Here is a 24,367-nt window from a genome sequence, read left to right on the forward strand (position 1 = left end):
AAGGGTAATCCAAATCTCTAGACATGAGTGAGGGGGGATCAGGGATTTGTATGCCCTTCTATTGCTTTGGCTATATATTATAGAGCAAAGGATTTTCTTTTCAAATAAAAGGGGGATTTTGTTGTCCCTTCCTGTCACCTTCCACCTTGCTGAGAGTCAATTCCAGTGTAATTCATGGACAGATTCTGTGAAGCAACTATCTGAGTATCTTAGTGTGGAAATGTCATATTATGACAGCTGCATTTTTCCAGATGTATCAAAAAACAGGATCTTGGATTTCTGCCAGGTCCTATTCATGAATGCATTTCAGGAAAAAACTGCATCAATGGCTAATCCTCACATGCTATTTCCATGCAGTAGTGCTCACATAGTTGCTTTAAAAATTCTTTACCTCATTTTGTGTCTATAGCCAAAGAGTGTGGAAAAATTAATGAAATGTATTTCATCTTCCATTAAAATCAGTGGCTCCCACTTGATTTGGATTATTATACTCATCAAATTCAGGAATCTACACTTCCATTTGATTTAAAAAAAATGGTTTTCAGAACCAAACTTTTTCTAACTCTTAAGTATCATTAAACAATTACATGAACATCTGGCTTCAAGTCCAGGTTGTGGATCCCAATGTGCCTCGAAAAGCAATGTGAGGGGGTAACACTACAAAAAGTGCTAGGTGCATTTGCCAAGTTGCAGTTATGTGGCCAGATTTAGCAACACTAGAAATCTGAACTGACCATTAAAAGTGGGTATACAGTAGAACAGTGGTTTCCAAACTTTTTAGTGCTGTGACCCACCTCGTCCTCAGTGGTGATACTCCTAGTGGTGCTGGAATGCTTCCAGAAGGCCCTGAAGGATTCTTCTAGGTCACACTGGGCTGGCAACCCACTCAATCGTCCTTGAGAGGCCTCAGAATGGCCCACATCCTAGAAGTGACCGGATATGACTTTCAGTTTGCTGGTGCAACTTCTGGTTTGATTGGAAGTCACTTGTGGTCGCTTCTGTGGCTTGCAGAGGCCAATAAGAGTCCAGAAGAGGCATCCAGGACCTCCCAAAAGCATTCCAGCACCACTAGTAGTGTCACATCCGACCAAGCTAATATGGGTCATGTCCTACCACACATGGGCTCGCGTTCCACCAGTGGGTCATAACCCACAATTTGAGAAATGCTGCAGTAGATGCCTTTCTCTACCTGTGTGGATATGAAATGAGTGAGCTGGCCTTTGATTTTAAGTTGGAACACAGTTTGGCCACCCCACAATTAGGCAATGGTGGCCTGTTGCCGTCATGGTTCCATCTGTTTGCCAAGCTGTTTCTTAAAGATCCACCTCATGATTAGCAGCAACAACCACAAGATAGTTTGGATTTTTCTCTTCTCTGTTTCTCAAGATTTGGATTGCCCTAGCTACTAATGCACATTTCAGTATGCATTGTAGTGCACTGTGATTGAATGTTGTGTGGTAACATGTTGAGTCACAAGCAGTCATCTCCGCTTTGTGTGTGCGTGTGTGTCTCTTGAAGAACTGCATGATTACCCAGTTTTGCGATGCTAGAAGTCTTTTTACATTGCCCACTAGTAGCTATGGTAGTAGTGCAAAGTGGATGATTTGTGACAATATTAAACTTTTTTTTGATGTGTGTTTACTGGTGTCTGGTCATTCTTTTTGGAAAAGGGATGATTGTGAGTTTGAAAATAGGTGCCTATGTGCTATAAAAAGCAACAGAAAGAAACAAGGACATTTTAAAATCAAGGGTCCTAGACATCTTTTCAGATTACAGACAATTCATGAAGAGTGTAGAGGTATAGCAAAACTTTGGTTTTATGAAACCAAGTTATAATGTTTTGCTGGATTTCAGGCATCAGTTATGACTGCAATGCATTGAGTCAATAAAGTCCTGTATTTGTCCACATTAATAGCTATGTGTCTGTAAGGTACAATCTTCCAATTGGTACATGCTGGTTGGTTCAGTACCAGGCTTTGCATTACAAATGTGGGGATTTTGCAGTGTCACCTGTTGGTATTATACCGTAATTTATGAACTCTTCACACAGCCAACTTGATAGGGCTTAGATGCATTGTGACTTCAATATGGAAGGGAAAATATAATCCAAATACTATATAGTTTGTGATAGCCAACAAGCCATTTTGGGTTTGTTTTTCTTTTAAGTATAAATGGCCATCTTTGGCATTGGAATTTAAGGTGATTAATGCCAGCAGACAGTTGGAGACAGAAAGTGGTTGTCATTTTATCCTCTTGTAAGAGGAGTAATAATAAGAATGTGCTATGGAATTCATACTTCAGGTTCTTAGGTTTGTGCTTGGTTGCTTTGACATGCCCAGTATACGGAGGTGAGTTTGCTCTTATAGATAGTGCACACAATAACAGCTAGATGTGTTAAGCTGCCCCAGGTCACAGATCTGCCAGCAAGTCTTATCTGAAATGTACGATTAAACCTCGTATTAAGGTTAAAACTGAAGCTGTGATTATCTTTCTGAAATACCTTAAGTTCCATGTTGACTTGAGCATTGTTGGTGTGTTTGGAAGTGTGTGTTACTCCAGTTTATTGAATATGGTTAACTTGATAAAGGATTACAAATAATCAGACAGAGCTTATATTTTTTTCTGGGGAAAAGTTCAATTTATGTATCAGCTGTACATGGTGTTGCGGATCAGGTTCTGATCAAGATTTATTTGAGCAGGTCTTTACAATGTGCAAAAGTTAAAACATTTTTTTTGTTCTTTAAGTTTAGGCAATTCCCTTCCTGTTTACTAATTTTTGAAATACTTTTGTGCTTTTCTTGCCCTCATTTTCCTGGAAGAATGAGATTATGCGAACAAATGAATACTACCATTTTGTAATTGATATTTAATATACAGTAACATGCAGTGCCAGAGATATCTGTAATGGACTTATTTTACACTACAAATTATTTTACATTAGTAAGATAAATATTTTTCTTAATGAGTAAAGTATTCTTGTTACCTCACAAAGCACAATAAATATTTAAAACCTGTGCTACAGTACACTGTATTTTGGCTGTGCCTGTTGAGGTATAGTAAGTGTTGACTAGGATTCCATTTTTCAGAGTTCTGTTAACTTGAACATTGTAGCCCATTAACTTGAACATAACCCAACAAGGGTCCAGTGCTTGCCAAATCCAGTTGCTGTGGCTGCAGATAAGTCTTGATCAGATAATGGGCAATAGCCCTGATCAGAAGGAGAAGGGTTTAGCTGGATCTAACCCCTCCCCCACTTGCTCCCTGCTAGAATTACACTATCACCAATTAGCTGACCCAAGTTATTCATACGCATCCCATGCTTCTGTACGTATGTGTAGCTGAATCAGGGCTGTAGAGTAGCAAGGTTACTCTGGAGTTTAGCACGTAATGCCCAAATAAGATTTGAAAATGCACTTCTTCTACACTGTGTTTGAACATTAACATTTGCTTGGCCCAATGTCTTCCTTGCACTATCCCTAGGTAAAGTCAATAACCAAGAAACTGTGCTTGGTTTCAGCCAAGAAATTGGTCATTGTTTGAGAAATCTGTTGATCTGCATTTTGCTTTTTGAATGGATTTGTGAGGGCAGAGAAACATGCATGAACTGCTTGATCACAGGGTGAAACCAAGTCAGCTCAATTCTGCATAAAAAGTGAGCTGGAAATGACCATTTGGTATTGACCTCTGGTGTTGGGGGCATCAAGCCGAGCAAAGAACCATCACAATTCTGATTCTGAAAGAATTTTAAATCTACATTGAAGTAGGAGTATTAGAAACAACTTTTCAAACAATTTGCAGCCAGATCAAAGGTCCAAGTACATATTTGTGATTGATAGCCTGTCAGTATTAGTTGTGTGTGTTCCTGTGCTTGTATGGAAGTTGGATAGTTGCTCTCTTGAGATCTTCTGGAAAAGCAATGGGTGAGTAAGGTTCATTTTGTCTCTCTTTGTTGCTTTGATGCATGGGCACCACTGAAAAGCAATTCTGAAGCCAGAGCGGAACCTGTCAATGGGCACAAACATAAACCAAGTGTTAATAACACCATTTATATGCAGAAAGAGCTGGGCTACATTTTTCTGTGAAATCAATGAAGAAATGAAGGGCATGCAAAGGAATCTTGTGCAATTATTGGAAAAAAAAAGAGTAGGTTTTGGCGTGTTAAAGGCACAAAGTGAGTCCACTGGTTGCTGTGACATGATACATGAAGCAGGTTTTTCTGTGTTTTAGGCAAAAAATTAACCAGACAACCCCACAATGATACTGTAAAGTAAGGCAATAGATTTCTTTTTTGAAATTGCAAGTTATTTTATGTGTGTCAGCAATTTCCTTCTCATAAATCAGCAAAGGAATGTGCCGTATATGGAGGTACTCTGAAGACATGCTGAAATATCAAATGGCATTCTTAAATGTTTTTCTTATTTTAAAACTTGAAAAGAATGCAGTGCAGAGACTTTGAAAACAAGCTTCTGTGTCCATATTTATTCACAAAGCCAATTTTAAATAGTTTGTAGTAATTATACAATAAGAATACGAAGAAAACCAGCAACATATTTAAATTTTCTGTGTAAAGAGATGTCGGTTTGTTCCAGCTAAACAACATAGAGAACATCTATATTTCCATCTCATTGACCTGACCTGACTCCCTTAGTTTTCCCGCTTATTCAGTTATGCCATCTGTATCTTGACCTGCTGCTGCTGCCTGAAATTGATTTAGCAATACCGACTGACACGTAATCAATGTTGAGAGAAAATGGAGACAGAATTATTTAGTGTCCATGACTGGAACTCCCACCTCATATGCACCCACAATATATGCACAAACTCACCTTTGATTAAGACAGCAATAAATAATTGGGCTATGCATTGCTGAGCTCATGGCAAGCAAAAACACTGCCAGATATACTTGTTGAATGTATTTCCATGTGTAGATGTCTTTCTGCATGGTTCCCAAGAGAAAGTAGAGATGATAAGGAAACCAACAGATGGCAAATGCTATCACGACTGCCACCATCGTCTTGACAAACTGCAAAAATAAAAGGAACACCTTACTGTTTTGTCATCCATGGCATCTCTGACTTTGCACCTGCACTTCCAAATTGAGTCAAACTTCTGTCTTTCACAAGCAGCGCTTAGCCAAATTATCTTTTATTGTTGGTTGATGCACTTTTGACCCAAGGAGAGAAATGGTGCTAACAGTGGAAACCAGACACTATGAGGGAAGCTGGCGATGAATCCCTATTCTGGACATGGCAACAGACAGGAAAGAGCCACTGGAGTTTTTTACAATGCCTGATCCCTCAGGACTACATGGATACTACTAAACAGAGGGGAGAAGAAAGAAGGCCAGACATGGAGGATTTGAATGTGATGTGACAGGATAATAAATTGTTTGGCACCAGCATATTAAAACCCGGTCCTAAACTCAAAATCACCAGAAAACAGCTACAGAAGGTGGTGAGCCCCTATAGCTGCCTGAACAACTGCACTGTCATGGGTGGAGCATCCCTATCATCTAAGCATTCCTTAATAGCCTACAGCCCAGTCCTGTGCATTGTATACTCAGAAGTAAGTCCCACTGTGTTCAATGGAGCTTACTCCCAAGTAAGTGTGCATAAGATTGCAGCCACAGTCCTTTACCCTTCAAAGGGTGTCAGCTTCCCATCCCTGCAGAGAGTTCAGAATGTGCATTAAGGGTGTCATAGGCCCATTGGGGACCCTAACAGGCCAGACAAGATGCGCAGGCTTTGTGTGTGACAGTCCTAGTGTATAGTGTAAGTTATAATGGTAAGAACACTAAACAATAAAACATTTGGAATTCATGATCTATTTGCTACAGTCATGCAAAAAGTAGTTTTATCCCGGCAAACATTCTGTAAAGATAGTTGTCGTCATAACAGTTTACTTATGTGTACCAAAGCTGGCACCACCATAAAGACAGAAGACTAAAGAAACTATCATTTTCTATACAGTAATGACCTTGCTATGATTAAGCAAGTAGATGCTTGATCTTTTTTGAGTGGCTCAAGGGCCACAATTTACAAGGTTCAATGTTTCCATCTTGCATCCTTTTTACAGCACTGGAACATACCTGGAGGAGGAATACTCCACAACCCCCTCACCACAAATGTGATGATGATTATTGGTTAGAAGGAAAAGTTCTGTAGTGTCTGCTGAAGACAGCAGAGGGCATTTGCTGAAACTGAAGAGATATTTGTAGAACAGAATACTGAACTCATTTGTCATCCCTTCTGAGAATGACTGCAAAACTATCAGGCATGTCCTGACATTAATTCTTGTTGTAACTTCACAGGAGGCAGTTTCTATTAGTAAATGATGATGACGAACCTTCTTTTTGGCCATTATCTGATGCTGGTAGTAGACTTTGTTAGTGTCATTTCCAGGAACAGCATTATTCCATAGAGTCATTCCTATTGCCTTATATGTGAAAAACATCACAGTGAGAGGCAGCAGGTAAACCAATACAATAACTGCAATGTGATACCTGAAAAAGGAGCAGAGGGTGGATTATCACAGAGTTTGTTTACCAGTGCATCCCTTTAAAAGCTGCCTTCTTTCAATAAGAAAACTCTCCACAGTGCACCTGGAATATCTTCATTTAACAGTCATCCACCAACACTTGAAAAGCCTGGGAATTGTAGGTTGGTGTAGTGAGATCATGCAGAGAATTCCCTGCACCCTCAAGCTATTGCTGTTCCTGTGAATCTTTACAGCACTGGCTCCCAACCTGTGGTCCATGGACCACAAATGGTCCACAAGACCCTGAGAAGTGGTCCACGAGGTCTTAGGAATAAAATAATCTTTAATCACTTCCAGAATCTTGCTGAGCAAGCACTCCCTCATGGACCACCAAAGAGGGAGGAGAATGGACAGTCTGCAGCTGATACGGAAGTGCTGGTTGCAGGCAGTCCATCCTCTGCACTCTTGTCTGTGGCACGTTTGTGACAGTGCGTGCTGGCGGTAAACCAGCATGCAGAGTTCAGGACTGGGCTCTCAGTCACATTAGGGGCACAGTGTCCTTGCCCTGCCAGAATCCCATCCCACCTCAAATCCTGCCTCTGCACATGCCAAAATAATTACACAATTCAATAAGAGCAAATCACCAAAATGCTCCATAATCTGCAAGGGATATTTGTTATAACAAGAATTTGTGCACAGAAAAAATAACATTATTAGCAAAAACTTTTGTTTCATTAACTAGTATCCATAGTAATGTTCAGTTTGGATGGGAAGGTTAATGGAGGTGGAATGTAGTATGCTGAAGTCAGAGACGAGAATCTTCAAAGAGATAATCTAATAGGATGAATGAGGCAGAATAGTTCTTGGAAACAAATGTTCCTTTCCTCTGCCTTGTAGTCATCCATGTTGTGTAAAAGCCAAACCCAAAAGGCCTTAGGATGAGAGAGGACATGGGAGAAAATGAGAAAAACAGTTTCAGTTTTGTAGTGGAAGCCTGGGTGAGTTGTTGGACTTTATATGCTCACCTGAAGGGGCTGGACAGAGCTAGACCCAGTTGGGTTAGAAACCAGGCAGATAAATTATGCTTGCTTTTCTCTCCCCACTCCTCACTCCTACTAAATCTTACGTACTGAGCTTTTACTGCGAAAAGTTAGCGGTACATGGTTGAGCTACTAGAAGAGGTCTTTTATATGTCACTGGCCTGAAATAATATATAGGAAAATCCCTTTGCAGCACAAAGCAGAACCAATAAACTCACTTGCTCAGCCTTTTCCTACACTGTGATGCAGATGATTGAGAAGCACCAACCAAGTCGAGTGATAGCTTAATCTAGTTTATATGGTATAGTTCACTTAAGACAGCATGGGTGAAAAAAACTTCCTCCCTGCAGTTGTGTTGAATGTTATTCTTTGGAGATTTGGAGGGGGGGAAAAAAGGAGGGATTTGGAGGGATGTTTGGGCAGACATCCCTGGGGGATGCTTAAAGCATCTCTTCCAGGAAGGTCACTGAAACCTGTCTGTCATCCTGTCAGAATGACTCACATATTACTTTCAGCAGCTGTTGGAGGGGCCCATAAAGCAAAAGTGCCAAGGACTCAAAAAAGTCATAATGTGGCCCTGCTGCTCACTCAAGATTATAAGAACATCAGAACAGCCCCACTGGATCAGGCCCTAGGCCCATCTAGTCCAGCTTCCTGTATCTCACAGCGGCCCACCAAATGCCCCAGGGAGCACACCAGATAACAAGAGACCTGCATCCTGGTGCCCTCCCTTGCATCTGACATAGCCCATAGCCAAGATTTCCCTGCTTAGCGTGGATTTTCATGACAGTCACTTTTCTTATGCTTACTATAGTGATCCTAGAAGAAAAAAATACACAAAAACCATGGTGTTTAGGTAGTAAGAGCAAATTTAACTTGAATATAAATCCATTACTTTCTGCACTCTCTCTGTCCAGTGGCTAACGGGCACATTAGTGGCATATTTTCAGAAGTATTTAAGGATAGTTAATTCAATGTCATATAACTGAAATCTGACTCGGGGGCCAGTCCAAGCTCCCGCCTGTGCCTAAGAAGTCAAGGCAAGTTGCTATCTCTTTACTGTGCTGTACTATATATGCCATGTGCAATCGTGACTGGCCCTGTGCACTTGCTGTGCCCACCTGCTCCACCCCTCAAGGTTACAGACCGGGCACTCTCCACCAATCCTCTGCCTAAGATGGCCACCCCGCTGTACTTCCCTAGCAGATGGGCCACGATCCCTCCTAGAAATGTGGTTGTCCTATCTAGTATGGAAAACTGGTTGCAGTTGTGTGGGAGATAGCAGTGCATGAAATGGCTGAAAACTGCAATGGGGCAGCTGAACAGAGTTTCAGCACTTAGCCCCTCTGAGGTTTCCAGCCTGAACACTTGCCTCCCACATGCTATTTATTCTTTTCAAACTATCAATAGTGAATGGAGGTACAATCAGGCTAGAGACCACATTGGGAGTGACAGGGGGCGACCTCCCCCGGGGCCCCTGACTTTCCTCTAGAGGGGAGCAGCCCCCAGTCACGGATCCCCCTTTCCTCCCGGGACGGGTGGAGATCCCGTCCTGCCCGCTGCAGCACTGGTCCCGCCACCCATGCACTCAAGCTATGCACTCAAGCCCCCAAACCCCCAAGTTATGGCTTCAGACCTGTTTGCATGTCCCCCCAGTACTATCTGTAAACAACCAAAAACCAGGATCAGAAGCAAGAATTTGTGTGCACATGTAACTCTACTTTCAAACACTCACTAAATGCTATGGTGAATGCAAACTACAAGTTAAAGGTGTTGTAGGATTTGATTGCTTCAATGAAATAGTTCTACAAAACGACCTTGATACCAGACTACTGAATCCAACAGAAAGTGCCGCATTTGTGTAAAACTTACTGGACTTATGTTTTAATCCTGATCACTGTTTGCAGATAGCTGACAAATCCATGCAGCTATCAAATCACCACATTCCACTTTGAGGGGAGATGGAAATTGTTCCCAGAGACCCATAAACCTTCAGACCCTCCACTGTGATAACCCCAGCATCATAAACAGAAGAACAAAGACCTGCATAATTTGAGATATTGGTTCTCCCTGACCCCAAAGGGGAAAAGAGTGAGGCAACAACAGGAAGAGATAAGCACAGCTGCAAACATGCTGAAGGTTTAAAACGTTTCCTTTTGTTACCATTAGCAAAACTAATTGTGAAATTTCAAGCTACCTCTGCATTTCCCTCTTGTACTGAAAAGAAGAATGACAAAGATTGCTGGAACCAAGTCTTGCTTTTTGAATTTGCACCCTTTCCTTTGCTTTCATGCATTCCAAGTTGCCATGTTCTTACTGGTTATTTTTTCACTACCTATAACCCCTATCAAACGAGGTTTCAGGGGCCTTGAGCCAGTGGCATAGCTAAGGAGGTGCAGGGGGTAGCAGTTGCACCAGGCAACAAGCTTTAGGGGGCCAACAAGCTGATCTTGACACTAGTGGCCAAAATTGGGAAAAGATTGATAAGTACAAATAATGCCATCATGTTATACATCATTGGAAAGGAAATTTAATGCAGACTGCAATGAAACAAACCTCATTGGAATATTCTACCAAAGTTATGGCCAATAAACCAGAAAATGGAAACACAACTGCTTTATGGAAAAAAGGGGATTTCTTTAACTCAAAACTGACCTAAGAGACTGATTATTCTGAGAGCCAAGGAGATGTTATTATGATACAGCATGGAACCAATGTTTATATATGTCAGCTCTCATTTCCATGTATCATAATACAGTCACCCCCAGCTAAGTGGGTAAAGAGGCACTTTCAAGTGGTGCTCCTCTTATATTTAGCAGGGGAGACTAACTGTCCCTCTTCACCCCAGAACAGTGTCTTTAACCCAGGGGTCTCCAAACACTGACCCAGGGGCCAGATGCAGCCCGCTGAGAGCCTCTATCCAGCCCGTGGCCAGCCTCTGAGAGCCTCTGGTCCAGTTGACCAAACACAAACAGAGTTGTGCTTTTGGGGTGGGGGAATGGGGGTCCATTTAAGTGTGTGCTTTATTTCTTGGGTTGTGTTCGTGCTTGGAGAAGTCCTGGACATTTGAGCCCATTCATTTATTCATTCATCTAAGTTCCATCTCTAATGCATTTATTTAAATTTTATATTTAATTTTTTTCTGGCCCTCATCACTGTGCCAGGTATTTGCTGTGGCATTTGGCGTAAAAGTTTAGAGACCCCTGCTCTAACTGATAAGGGGCACACTTTTTATTTATTTACTTAATTAATTAAATTTGATTTTGTTGTGGGGGGCGGGTTACAAAATCTTCTTTGACCCCAGGAACAGATAAGCTATGCCACTGGCTGGGAGGAGGTGGCAGAGCAAGTAGGTGGTGAGCTTCTGGGGGGAGGAGGCAGGGTTTTTCTTAATTTTTGCTTTTTAAAAAGCCCAGGCATGACATCACTTCTGGTTGTGACATCACTTCCGGGGCATCATTTTGAGCTTGGCATCGGGCTACACAATCATTAGCTACGCCACTGCCTTGACCCATAACAAAATCCTGTTTTGTGTTGCAATGAATGCCTCACATTCAAGACAAGAAGCTTGGGGGGGGGGTCACAGTTTTGCTGGTGCCCTTTTTAGGTTTCTAAAACCTAAAAGGTTTCTCCGTCTTTTTTTTGTGAATCTGGATTGGACTAGAGTCTAACACGCATTTTTCAACTATGGGGATGGGAGGAGAATGTTCCATTTTATGACAGTGCTGGGCCTGAAGTGGTTACTGTAACAGAGAGCCTGGGATTTTTATGAATAAGACTTAGGAACAAAGAGGGCGCAATCCTAACCAATCTTCTAGCACCCAGGTAAGGGCAAGGCAGCTGCAAGGTAATGGAATAAATATTCCATATATTTATAAATATAAATATATAAATAAATAAAAAGACCTCCGTGACTGCCACCCAACTGCAGGATGCAGCACATTGGCACAGCAGTGTCAGTGCTGGAAAGTTGGTTAGGATTTGGACCAGAATGGTCTTAACAAAAGGCAGGGTCTAACACTAAGGTTCTTTATACTGTATATGGCCACAAACAGACTGCTCCCATTCCTTTAAGCTTCCTTGCCCTTTCACCCTCATGCAAGTTCTGGAATAATCACCTAGTCTGTCACTAACCCCGGGCATCTTAAACACTGGCCTTGATTAAGGAATGGCTCACTTACAAACATAACTCTTTTTTTTTTTTTTTAACCCTGCTGTCCTTTATCAAGGATTTTAAAGCATGGCTCTAATTCTTTTCCACTGTCTTTACCTGGTCTACATATTGAAGGAGCGAGGAATGAGACATGGCAGCATTTTCCCATCACTCAGTGCCATCGCTCAGTGTGTGCTGTGATGTCAGTGCACGTTTTCCCACCTGCATCTTCTCACTCCCTTGGCTGCCCTTTGTGGAGATGAAGAAAGTCTCAGAGCAATGGGAGAATTGTAACTGCCCCAAGAAAAACAAATGCATCTTTTTCTTTTTGAAAACTGCAGCTGCTCTGAAATCCATAGAAGAGGCACCATTAATCTGCGGTGTCCTTTTATGACAAAATGGGTATTTATTGAGTAACCCATTTACTCCTTTATCCTGCTCCATTTAATGCAAAAACAATGCTGTTTCTGGCTTTTTGAGCCATCAGTCCTGACAGCAGGACTTTCAAGCAATGTTTTTAATGATGCTGCATTCTGGCGCTTTCCCCTTCCCTTAAATAATGAGCATCAGTTGCCAAAATGTATTTCTGGTTTAAACATTTGGGAAGTGCTTACGTGAGCAGATGCTTCTGGTCAACATCATCAGGCCAGGCAACGATACACTTGGTGTTTCCATCATCAGTAGTGACTTTCGCGTAGAAGAACTGTGGAAAGGCAAGTCCAAAAGCCACCAGCCACATCATTCCTATTATCACTTTGGTGTTCCCAGCAGAAAGTTTCCTTTTGAAAGGGTAAATTATAGCTATATACCTGGAAGAAGGAAAGAGGGAATTATTCACTTGAAGGAACTGTACCAAAAAGATAAATACATCAAAAATTATAGTGAGAACAAAGTATAACCAGGTCATATTTTTTCTGCTTTAATGCCTTCAACATTCTTGTTATGTAGCTATTCATTTATATTCTGTGTCTGGATCCAAAAGGCCATATGGTAAGTAAGCTCTGTAGGTGGAATGAGACTTCTGAGCCCCCACCCCCTTTTCAGGTTGCTTTGAAACTCCAGGAACTTCAAGTGTAGCAACTAAATCTAATGTATCTTAATGTACCTTCCTCTGAGTGGCATCCTTCCAGTGTTGAGCTCAGTGCCGGCTCCCTACTCTGAGGGTAACATAAATGTGCTTTATGGCATATTTATGACCCAGTGCTAGCAATGGGGGCCTAAAGGAACACCTAAAGACTTGGGTGTCATAAACATGCTGTAAAACATGTTTACGGTGCCCTTAGCGTAGGGAGCATCAGCAATGGGCCCAGCGCCGGAAGGACGCCACCAAGAGGAAAGTAAGTGCCCTGGACAGCAGTACAGGCTTTTGGGGTGGGGGAGGGCGGGACAGGGGAGGAACTGGCCCAGGAGGGGGTGGGACCAGCAGAGCCCTGCTCCGCCGGGTCCTATCTTCTGTGTTGGACTGTAAAGCCTAACACAGAGGTTCTATCATCTGGACTGGCAAAGTAGTTGATAGAGACTTGAGAAGCCCCGTTCTGGAGCCTGGGGCTTTCCGTGGGGAAGGGATGAGAGTCCCCTTCTGTCGCATGTGGGATACAGCAGTTTCCCTCTCACATAACACCAGAACCATGGGACATCCACTAAAGTTGAGTGTTGGGAGAGTCAGGACTGACAAAAGAAAATATTTCTGTACCTAGCGTGTAATTAGTCTGTGGAACTCCTTGCCACAGGAAGTAGTCGTGGCATCTTGCCTAGATGCCTTTAAGAGGGGATTGGACAAATTTCTGGAGGAAAAGTTCATCATGGGTTACAAGTCATGGTGGTAGGTGCTAGCTCCTGGTTTTAGAGGTAGGCTGCTTCTGATTGTCAGATGCAGGGGAGGGCACCAGGATGCAGGTTATGTCTGTTGTCTTGTGTGCTCTCATTTAGTGGGCCGCTGTGAGATACAGGAAGCTGGACTAGATGGGCTTATGGCCTGATCCAGCAGAGCTATTCTTATGTTCTTAAGTTGCCTGGTGTCTGTGGCACTAAACAACTTTACCAGTTTTGTTCTACCTTGAAAAGAGATGATTGTGTCACAGTGTTTCATGCTTTGGCCATTTGGAACCCTGCGACCTTTAGCCACCAGGTTAAATTTGCTTTATTTTCTCATGCTTTTGGCAAGCAGTAGAGTCTCTATTGAAATTTTAATGCTACTGCTAGTTCTATTAACTGTATTTTTAGACCAATGATTTTAGTTCATGTGGATTTCATTGCAATGATTTCATTCTCCAGTCTAATCTGCCTGGAGGGTCTTGTAAGGTGAAAAGATAGAACAGAAACATTTTAAATACAAATACTGTACATACAATGTGGCCAACCTATGGAATCTCCCTCTAGTGGCCAGAGGAGGGACTGCTGGGAATGGAACAGGCAGTAGAGGTGGTGCTGGAAGTCACTGAAGGAGGAAAGCTCTCCTCTGCTTCCTTGTACTTGGCAGAGTTAGGGGGATAGAATTTGGGAGGCTGCAGAATTGGGGGGTGGGTTCAGGTGGCAGTATAGCATGTTCACTCTGGTTCAGATCACCCCTGGATTCCTTATACATTTGAAAAGTCAGAAGCTGCTTTCTTCTCTGTGCAGCTTCTGTGGGACGGGAGAGTTAGACAAATGGCGATTTGTAAGAAACATCATTTTCTCTTATTTTCCTGTCACTCATGGTATGGCCTTTTACCATGAACCTGATCTGTTTACTTTGCACTGGAGTTCCTTTGAGCCACTTTCCATTTCCTGTAAACCTCTCCAACACTTGTGCCTTGCAGTTGGAATGATGCGCTGTTATGCTTTTCAATCTCACACCTGTTTGCAACAGTCATATCCGATTGCTCGCTGATACATTACTAGGAGGGCAATGTCTTGGGTTACTCCTGTCCCCTGCCATAAAAACATGCTCTGACTGTAGCTGGCCACACAGAAAATGATACTGTTGACAAAAATTGGTGTCCGATTGTGGGTGTTGCTACTTTAGCCAGTATTTTGCAAAGGTTCAAGACAACATTTATGATTTCAGGGCTTTGTATACCTAAGCACATAGCTCTGCTGAGAGGAAAAGACACTACAACAGTGCAATCCTAGGCATTAGAAGTAAGTCCTACTGAGTTTAATGGGACTTAGTCCCATGTAAGTGTGTATAGGATTGTAGCCTGAGGGTCCAATCCCATCCAATTTTCCAGTGCAGATGCAGCCATACCAATGGGGTGTGCACTGCATCCTGTGGTGGGGAGGCAGTAACAGAGGCCTCCTCAAGGTATGGGAATATTTGTTCCCTTACCTCAGGACTGCATTGCAGCTGCACCAGTGCTGGAAAGTTGGACAGGATTGGGCCCTAAGACTGCAGTCCTGTACAGACTAACCTAGGAGTCCTATTGAACTCAAGGGAACTTCTGAGTAGACATACATAGGATTGTGCTTTTAGTGTAGTTTTTCTTGTTTTAGATACAATAATTATTTTCTGCATCCACAAAGTGGAATACTGTATATAAGTGGTTCTTACACATTTAGTACCAGGACCCACATTTTAGAATGAGAACCTGTCAGAACCCACCAGAAGTGATGTCATGATCAGAAGTGACGTCATCAGGCAGGAAAATTTTAAACAATCCTAGACTGCAATCCTAGATTGTTAAGTACCCACACTAACCCAGCAGTAAGTCCCATTTACTATCATTATTAAAATAATGCACATGGTAGCTTTTTAAAAGTACAGGTCTGTAACATTTTCCCAAATGTAGTCACATACCAGGGTAGAATCAAGTCTAATATATTAAAAATAAAATATTGAAATGAATGGGGACTCACCTGAAATTGGCTCGCAGCCCACCTAGTGGGTCCCAAGCCATAGTTTGAGAAACATTGCTGTATATAATATAGTTGCAGGAATAATGCAATGCATGTAATAATACTTGTGCTAGCTAGTGTATCTAGTTGTTGTTTGCTCAATTTGTATATGATCTTGGAGATGTCCTATCACTTTACTTTCTTGCCAAGTTGTTAGGAACTTTTAACAGAATCTAAACTCATGTACAATCTTCTAGTTACTCTCTACTTCCTGTCCCTGACATGTTTAACGTTGTGCATTTTCATGGCATATTCACATCCTGGCCCCTCTCCTTGCTTCCCCCCACTTTCCTTATAGACATCCCAAATCACATGCACATATGTACGTATGTGTGTATGTACACTATCTCCTTACATGCAGAGTTTTTGAACTTCCCTCCCACATGATTAGGAAGATTTATAAGGAAAACGGGGGAAGTGAGGGGAGGGGTCAGGGAGTGTGCACATTGTAGGCATGTACATCAGTAAACATATGCGACCAACTAAACAGGGCATTGATTGCATGGGAGGGGTGAAGGGCCCCTATTAAGGACCCCATGGGGTTGGTTATTTTATTCACTTGCATCCCTTGGCAGTATGGGAGTGCAGCTCTGGGGAAGCCATTCCCACGCTGCTAGGAACAGATGTGAAGGAGGCCTCAGTGTAAGTTGTATAATGAGATTGGAATAGGTTGCGTGACTGTCATCACATGTCATTTCAGTACTAATTGCACAAAAGTAGAAACGAGAAAATTCTAATTCATGAATTATTAGGCAACAATAATGTCAAGATGTGTTTTAAATTACAGTATTGTGTTTTTTTTGTTTACCAGGGTACAGTTTAAAAGTTAAGTGTGAGATTAAGATTGGAGATTGCTGTTGTAGGAGTGGGGAAGGAAGGGCAGTATAATGCTTTCCCTTCCTGCCATTTTTCTGCTTAAAAGGACTCCCCCTTCCGCAAACTGCTTTCATATCTGCAAGGAGAAAAGATAGGGGATGCCAGATTTTTTTCCCTGTGGGAGAAGAGAACTGGGGGGAAAAAATCTTTAGTGGACCAATGGAAGGAATAGAAAGAGTTAAGCAGCCCCTCTTTTACCATTCCTCCACTCAATACTGCAGCTTCCTGAAAAAACTTTTCAGTTAAAAAAAAAAAAGAAATTAAATGCTGATTGATGTTCATGAGTCTCTCATACAACATCTAGTCTGACCTTGAGAATGGTTGACATTTTGTCTACAATTAGAAATAATGGGATATTTCTGTTTCTGGGAAACAGTGTCAGAATTCCATGTTAGTTAAGGTTATCTCAGTAGTGTTATGCTACAAACTTTTACACTTTATAAAAATGGAAGTTCAACTTTCATTTATAACGGAGAAAAAAAAAATCCTGCTTTTAAAATTTTATTCCAAGAACCCCCAAAAAGTAAACGTAGAGAAAATAAATTAAAACAGAACACTGTTTTTAAAATAGATTGTTGGCAAGCTCTCAGGATACTCACAATCTTCCCTTTACTAACAGGCCTTGATACTAAGCCAGGAAAAGCTATTTCTAAAATAAAGTCAATGCACTGTCTCAGAAACAGCTTTTTGGCCTATTAAATGCTCTTATCTACAACACCAGTCAGTTATCTAGTAAAGACAGCTTGTATTTTAAAAGCATAGTTTGGGCAGTTGTCTTTGGCAACCCCTATGAAATACCCCTCTTCCTAGGCTGGGTCAAATGTGTGAACACTCTAAGGCTGCAATCCTAACCTCACTTTCCTGGGAGTAAGTCCCATTGAATTCAATAGGACTTACTTCTGAGTGGACCTGGTTAGGATTGTACCCTAAATTTTGTAACATGTGTAGCATGGCTTACTCTGTTAGATGCTAGTATGAGACAGAACTGGCAAGGTCTATTCTAAATGTTAGGTACAAAAGGCTGTCTCACAGCACAATCATATATGTTTACTCAGAAGTAAGTTCCATTTTGTTAAATGGAGCTTATTCCCAGTTGTGCATACAGAATTCCAGCCTTAGTCTTAAAATGTCAGCTTTCTGTCTGTCATGAAAGAATATAGCAGTTGTGAGATCCCCAATGCTGAGATGATGGAAGAATATAGCAATGGTGAGAGTCAGAGATATATGTACATTATACTTCAGAGTGGAGGAAAGCAAAACTTTAAAATGTGTGTTAAAATGCGGCCACTTGGGAATTGAAAGTCCCATCAAATTTAAGAGTTATACAGTATTAACATGACTTTGTATATAATATTTTGAAATCAGACTTTGCTGTACTATGAGTTGGGTATTTTTCAGAGGGGAACTTTGTTCTATCCCTCTGAAGGTGAAGGATGTTTTTGACAAATTGGCATGACACTGCTAACTACAACCTTGCTTCTGTCCTTCCACAACAAGTGAAAAGGGAACCGATTTAGCATTGACCTTGCATTAACAATAGGCAAATATTTCCCACATTGTGGGCTATGAATCACTGCCCTTAAATGATGGGCTTAAGTTGATCATCAAAGGTGCAATGCAAAATTAAAACAAAACCAGAGACTGCTAAAAGTGGAAAACTACCAAACTGAATTACAATGCCTGCTTAAGATTAAAAGTGCCCAGGGAGAAGAACGAAACATTCCAAAAATGATCAAGAAGATTATTTACTTATTTGAATGATTTCTCTCTCAATGTGTATGGTTGATGCTTCTGTAGTACAACCTTTTTCACTATTGATTTGATGGTAAGAAACAATTTAAATTTAAATTTGCATATTTTAAATCAATATCTTTAGGACAGGGGCTGCTAAACTGTGGCCTGTAGGCAGGATCCAGTGTCCCCAAATTACTGGCCCAGGCATGGCACAGTGGTGGTGAGGCTTTCTATTCCATGCCGCAGCCCCCTTGTTTCATCTCCGACCTTCTCAGCAACTGGTGCCTGGCAGCTGCTTCTGCCCAGAAATCTGGGCGCAGAGCCTGCTGGGGTGACGGTGGAAGTGGCTGCCAAGTATGAGTTGCTGAGAAGATAGGAGATGAAACAAGGAGGCTGTGGCACCACTGCAGAAAGCCTCTGCCGCCGCTGTGCCTGGACCAGTAACTTGGGGATGCAGCACATTGCAGTTTGGAGACCGCTGCTTTTGGATGTTGACCATACTGTTCAATATGGAGGATTCTGAGCTATTTAAGATCAAGGCCATAGCTGGCTAACTGATGAGCCGCAGTAAGGCAACTGCCTCAGGTGGTGAATTGGTAGAGGCAGCAAGCTGCCCCACCCTGCCATTGGCTGGCCAGTTGACTGCCTCATCCTCTGCCTTCCCTTACTTGGGATGGCTTCCCTGCCATTGCCAAGGCAGAGGATGGCAATGAAGGAAGAGTGGAAGGATTAAAGTCCCTTCTCTAGCCCAACTAATCACTACACTATTTCTTCCACACTTCCTTCCCTGCTGCCTTCTGTTCTTTCAAAAAAAGGAAGAGGAGCAGGAGCAGTGGGCACAGCAGTGGTGGCCATGATTGCCACCAACACTATTAGACAAGCAGAGGAGAAGACCACTGAGGCAGGGAGGAGATCAGAAAAGGGAGGGGGAGGATTGCAGGGGTGAGAGAGAGATTTATCCCCTGGCTCTCTTTAAGGGGGAACAGATTATATGTGTGGGGAATTGGTATGTCATGATCTGTGAGCTATCGTAGGAGGAAAATTTATGTGTTGTCACCTGCGTAGGGAAGGGGGTGGCACTTTAGACTGACCACCAGGGGCACCTGCTCAGGTTGTACACCAAACCTGAACATAAACTAAACCTAACCAAGCTTTTGTTCTCTCTTTCAGAACAGAAATGGAGTAATTATTAGAAAGTCTACCTTTCAGAGCGCGATACCATAGTCTTTCGAGACTGAAGGTTGCCAATAAAGAAATATGTTGACACAATACAACCTGATCCTAAGCAGGTTTTTTTTAGGACCAAACTACTTATGATGTTAAATGCATCAGAGTGTAGTTACAGACTTCGGTTTACTAGTCAGCAGTTAGATGAGACCATTTGGATCACGTTCACAGTGCAGAGGCAGGGGGTATTTAATCTCCATGCTGTTTTCCCAATGAAAAATGGCCCCTTTAAGAACATAAAAAGAGTCCCACTGGAACAGGCCAAGGGTCCATCTAGTCCAGCTTCCTTTATCTCACAGTGGCCCACCAAATGCCCGAGGGAGCACACAAGACATCTCTGAAGGGCTATTTAACCCTGAAAGTGCAATTTGCTACAAGGACACTATGGGGGTTAAACAACTGCTTGGTTGTGGTGTGTTTGGTGACAGGAAAACAGTGAGAAAATAAAGGGTTAAATACACCCCATCACCTTACTGTGGTCCCAAGTCAAATAATGGTCCTAAGCAGTTGCCTCTCACAGGGAAACATATAATGCAATCCTAAACTGCACTTGGGCCGGCATAAGTCCCTTACACTGGCCCAGGAGGGTAGCAAATGTGCTGTAAAGCACATTTGTGCCTCCTCATGAGCAAGCCACGCCAGTGCACGGAGGTGGAATCCAGCCTCCTTGACAGCTTGCGTGGTGAGCCTTGTGTCGGCCCAGCTAGGCCGACGCAAGGCTCTGGGGTGGGCAGGGAGGAGGCGGGAGGGAGGCGTTCCTAGGCAGGCGGGCGGTGGGCGGCCGCAGAGGCGGGGGAGCAGGAGGTGGGCTGGGATCCAGCAGTTATGTCAGATTCCAACCCCTGTTCCTGGGGAGTTCAGAGCAGCTTGAAGCCGCTCCGCTGTCCTTGAACTTGTGCCACCTCTGGAGATGGTGTGGGTCTGAGGAGTCCCATAGCAGCCAGGGCGCCTTGCCCAGGGGTAAGGGGAACAGTTTCCCCTTGCCTCTGGCTGAGCTGTTTCTGGCCCCTATTCTGTGCTGCATACAGTGCAAGCCTCTTGGCTTGCCTATTCCAGCGCAGGATAGGATTGTGCCCTTAAGCTTGTAATTATATACTGATATACACTGATTATACAATGACATGAAATTTCCCACATGCGCTGGAGCTACGTGACTCTGGTGTCAGACCAGTTACTGGGCTCTGAAATAGCATTTATTATTTACATACAGGCCACTCGATCTAAAAGTTTAGTCTTTTCATAATAAATTGTCTTGAATTGGAACTAGGAACCATTTCAATCCTACCTGAACCCAAACCACAGAACAATTTTTTTAAAAATGTAAAAATTTGACTCCCTGTTGCAGCAACAAGTGTGCTGCTCCTGCGTAAATGGTGGGTGTGAGAGGCACCAATTTGATCTGGGACCATGGCATAGAGCAGGGGTGTCCAAACATTTTGGCAGGAGGGCCACATCATCTCTCTGACACTGTGTTGGGGGCCGGGGAAAAAAAGAATTAATTTACAATTTAAAATTTAAATAAATTTACATAAATGAATATATTAGAGATGTGAATGAATTAAGGTCTTGCAGTAGCTCAAGGCCTATAAAAGGCCTTGCACAAAGCATGGCCAGCCTTTCCTTTGCTGCCACTGCTGCATCACAGATGTGAAACAGCAAGTAGTGGAGGGAGCCCTTGTCCCACAGCTCAAGTGAGAGGTCGAACAGTCTTTCTCTTGCTGAGAGGCCAGCACGGGCTCCAGCAAGTCTTTGGAGGGCCAGAGGCTCACTGGAGACTGGGAGCTCCCCGGGGGCCTGACTGAAAGGCCCCGAGGGCCGCAAGTGACCCCTGGGCCGGGGTTTGGGCACCCCTGGCATAGAGGAAGGGGATAATAACAGTTTCAATCTGGATTGGGGCTCCTGCAGATATTATTTGCTCTGGGAGGTAAGCTGCTATTTTTACCAGTGGCAACTTTCCTCCCGAAGCAAACAACAGCTGGTGGGGGTTCCTGATCCTCTAATCTAGACCAAATGATAGTGCAGAAATGAATTAATTCCATAATCCTGACTCATATCAGGACCTTCTGCATCCACTATCTATGCACTCACAAAAGTACAGACAAAACCAAATTATGGGATGAGTGTCATGTCTAATCTGGACATCAGTGACCTCTCTCTCACTTTGAAAGCAGGGTAGTGGGTACAAACACAGACTTGAAAATGTGTAGGTAATGGCTGATGAAATATGAGAAAGCAGAAGAGGGGGGCAGAAGTAGTAATTCTAGCAGTAGTAAACTGTGGCTTCAGCCGTGAAAAGTCTTTGCCCACGCACACGACTAGCAGAAACTGAATAAGCAGGTTTGCAAAACATAGTCATTGAATTTGGGACATCCTGACACAGAAGATTTCCTTTTTAATGATCAGTACACAGTGTATGTAAGTTGAGATGTCTCATAATAACCAAAAATTTATGATAGGGTTAAATAAGGTGCAGCACAATCATACGTTTACTTAAATAACTCCCACTATGTCAATGGGGCTTATTCCCAGGTAAGAGTATATAGGATTGGAACCTTCATTTACACATCCTAAAAGTAAATGTCTGCCTAAAACCATAAGGATGAGTAAGGAACTTTTCCCGTAAAATCCCTGTAGTTGCTTTTTCTATTTTTATTAATATTACCTATTTCATTCAGCTCTACCACAGAAGCAAAGACAACTTGGCTCAAATGGAAAAACTCTGCAGCACAGCATCTCTTACCTCTCGGCAGCAACAGCAGTCATAGAATAAACACTGACAAACATTGCTGTAATAGGCAGAAAGTTAAGAAACCGACAGAAACCCTCACCAAAATACCAGACATTGTGGCTGGCATAAATAAAATTGAAGACTGTGTTCAGAGTAGTCATGAGCAGGTCAGAAAAAGCCAAATTAACAATAAAATAGTTGGTAACAGTCCTCATCCGTTGATGAGACAAAATAATCCAGATGACAGTCCCATTGCCCACAATGGACGCAATGACTATGGACAAATAGGGGATAGCCCAAAGAGCGATTTGCCAGGCAGGCTGAGAAAATGCAGTCAAGGCTGTGAAGTTGCCATCATCTGGGAAAGAGCCATCCACAGAAGTGCTGAGGTTTGAGGAGAGAGCTGTCTTCATCTCTTTCTTCAGCTCAGTGTTGAAAAAACTGCTTCAGGCTGGATGATTTTCTTACAACAGTCATAGAATTAGGGCTGTGAACTCCTGGTTTGATGCATTAAAAACAGATTTTCAGTACACAACTTGTTGATTTTCAAACATGTTCCGGAGAGGAGTGATGAGTGCTCTTCTACATCCATATCCACCACAACTCCATTTATGTAAATCCCAAGAAAATATTTCTGGGGTTAGTAATCAATGATTACTTATAGAGAGAATCTTCTTAAAACTCAGTGTCAAATTGTTAGTTCTAGTAAAAAAAATCCTTTTTCAGCTTTTAAATTTTGATATTAGTTTGGTAGACCATACAGCACAGAGTTGTTGGACTTTAGTTCTCTCTTCCTTTGTGGCTGCAAGATGTTAAATATGCACCCACACAGGAAAGGTTTTCTACAGTAACTTAACAAGTTTTTCATAGGAGGTGGAGAGAAACTAGTCTATACAAAGCTAGTCATCATCAAATAAAATTTAATGAAGCCAATTGGGGTTTCATTTTTGTTTTTTGGCCTGTGCAGTAATCTTCTTGGATGTTCTCAGGTTTTAAGTGAACAGCTTAATAGATTTTACCCTATTAGGACCCCGACCTTTATTCCTATTAGATTCATATCTCACATTTGACTTCAGTGGGAGTTTTAATACACAAGGAATTTAGAACTTGGCCTGTAGGATGCTATAAATATTACAAATAAGGACTGAAAAGACAGTAGAATTATTGAGTAGCAAGAGTGATACTTTATTTTAATTTTTTTAAAATCTGCCTAGTAACTGCTCTACAAGCTACACATAAAAGTTTTGTGTAACTCAAAAACTTGTACTGTGAATAATAGCTGGGATCCCAACAGCCTTGTTGTCATGGGGGCTTTTCAGTCTCTTTCCAGCAGCAGCTGCCTCCACCTTCTGAAAAGACCCATCCCAAGATCTTGGGGTTCTATGGAGTAGCACCCCACAAGGTATAAGAAGCTGCTACTGGGAGGAAATATTATCCATGTCCCCTGCACCATACATGAGTAGGTACTTTCTCTTCATGAATGGAGGGGGCAGCTTGGATCTCACTCCCTGCTTTGCTGCTGTAAAGTGATATTTTATTGATGCTATGAATTTCCTCTGATTGACATATACTTTGATAAAGACTACTGTTATACCTGTATATTTGAAAACCTCTTCTCTAAAAGTTCCACAGATTTAAAAAACAACAGCAACTATAAATTGTATAACCCAGAGGATCATTTTCTTTACTGTGTATTCAGTGTTCACTTTAGTTATAATTGAGCTCTCAACTGGAATTTCTTAAATTGTTATTGTCTAAATAGACCACTGTCCTGATAACAACAGAGAACCTGTAAGTGTGTTAATTCAATGATTCATATTTAAGTGCAGAAATTTCTGCAGAAACAACAAGACATCTGATTATCATTATCATGCAGTGATAAAACAGAGTCTCTAGGTATAGAACCATTATTTCAAGACTTATGAGTTTGGTTCCTAAATTCACATGGGCTATTTGCAATCCAAGATTAGTTTGAATTGAAATTGCTCCAGACATTAACTGAACTATTTTTAAATTTTAACCTGTGCTGCAAGACACAGGTTTTAAATTAAACAGTGCCCAACCTTAATTCAATATCTTATCACCCAAGTTTCTTCACATGTTATTTCATGTCAGTACTGTACATTTCCATACATTTGATTCAAGTTCTGCTCTAGTGTCATTATTTGAAAGAATTCCTGCTAGAGAAACTGAAAAGTGTAATTTATCTGTTGTCACTACTTACAGAAAAAATATGTTTACTGTAGGGAAAAGTAATCC

General features: G+C 42.1%; 1 protein-coding gene across 1 annotated transcript; it reads right to left on the minus strand.

Annotated features, from left to right (window-relative positions):
* Positions 1–1,996: 1,996 nt before the first annotated feature.
* On the minus strand, positions 1,997–22,522 carry TACR2 (tachykinin receptor 2). The gene is made up of 5 exons (XM_066618898.1): positions 22,121–22,522; positions 12,285–12,479; positions 6,346–6,502; positions 4,827–5,023; positions 1,997–4,002 (listed from the first exon to the last, which is right to left on the minus strand). Exons 1-5 carry the CDS (start codon positions 22,519–22,521, stop codon positions 3,804–3,806), a joined length of 1,149 nt encoding a protein of 382 aa, XP_066474995.1. The 5' UTR covers position 22,522; the 3' UTR covers positions 1,997–3,803.
* Positions 22,523–24,367: the final 1,845 nt, after the last annotated feature.

The sequence above is a fragment of the Tiliqua scincoides genome, chromosome 3 (assembly GCF_035046505.1).
Source record: "Tiliqua scincoides isolate rTilSci1 chromosome 3, rTilSci1.hap2, whole genome shotgun sequence".
NCBI lineage: Eukaryota > Metazoa > Chordata > Lepidosauria > Squamata > Scincidae > Tiliqua > Tiliqua scincoides.

What these genes read in the sequence shown, in the direction of transcription:
- TACR2 (XM_066618898.1), bottom strand. Translation starts at nt 22,521, where the DNA reads ATGAAGACAGCTCTCTCCTCAAACCTCAGCACTTCTGTGGATGGCTCT. An exon ending in AGATAATGGCCAAAAAGAAG is followed by an intron (nt 5,024 to 6,345) that starts GTTCGTCATCAT and finishes TTATTTTTGCAG; the next exon opens with TTTGTCAAGACGATGGTGGC. An exon ending in TATTGCTGTCTTAATCAAAG is followed by an intron (nt 4,003 to 4,826) that starts GTGAGTTTGTGC and finishes GCCCATTGACAG; the next exon opens with GTTCCGCTCTGGCTTCAGAA.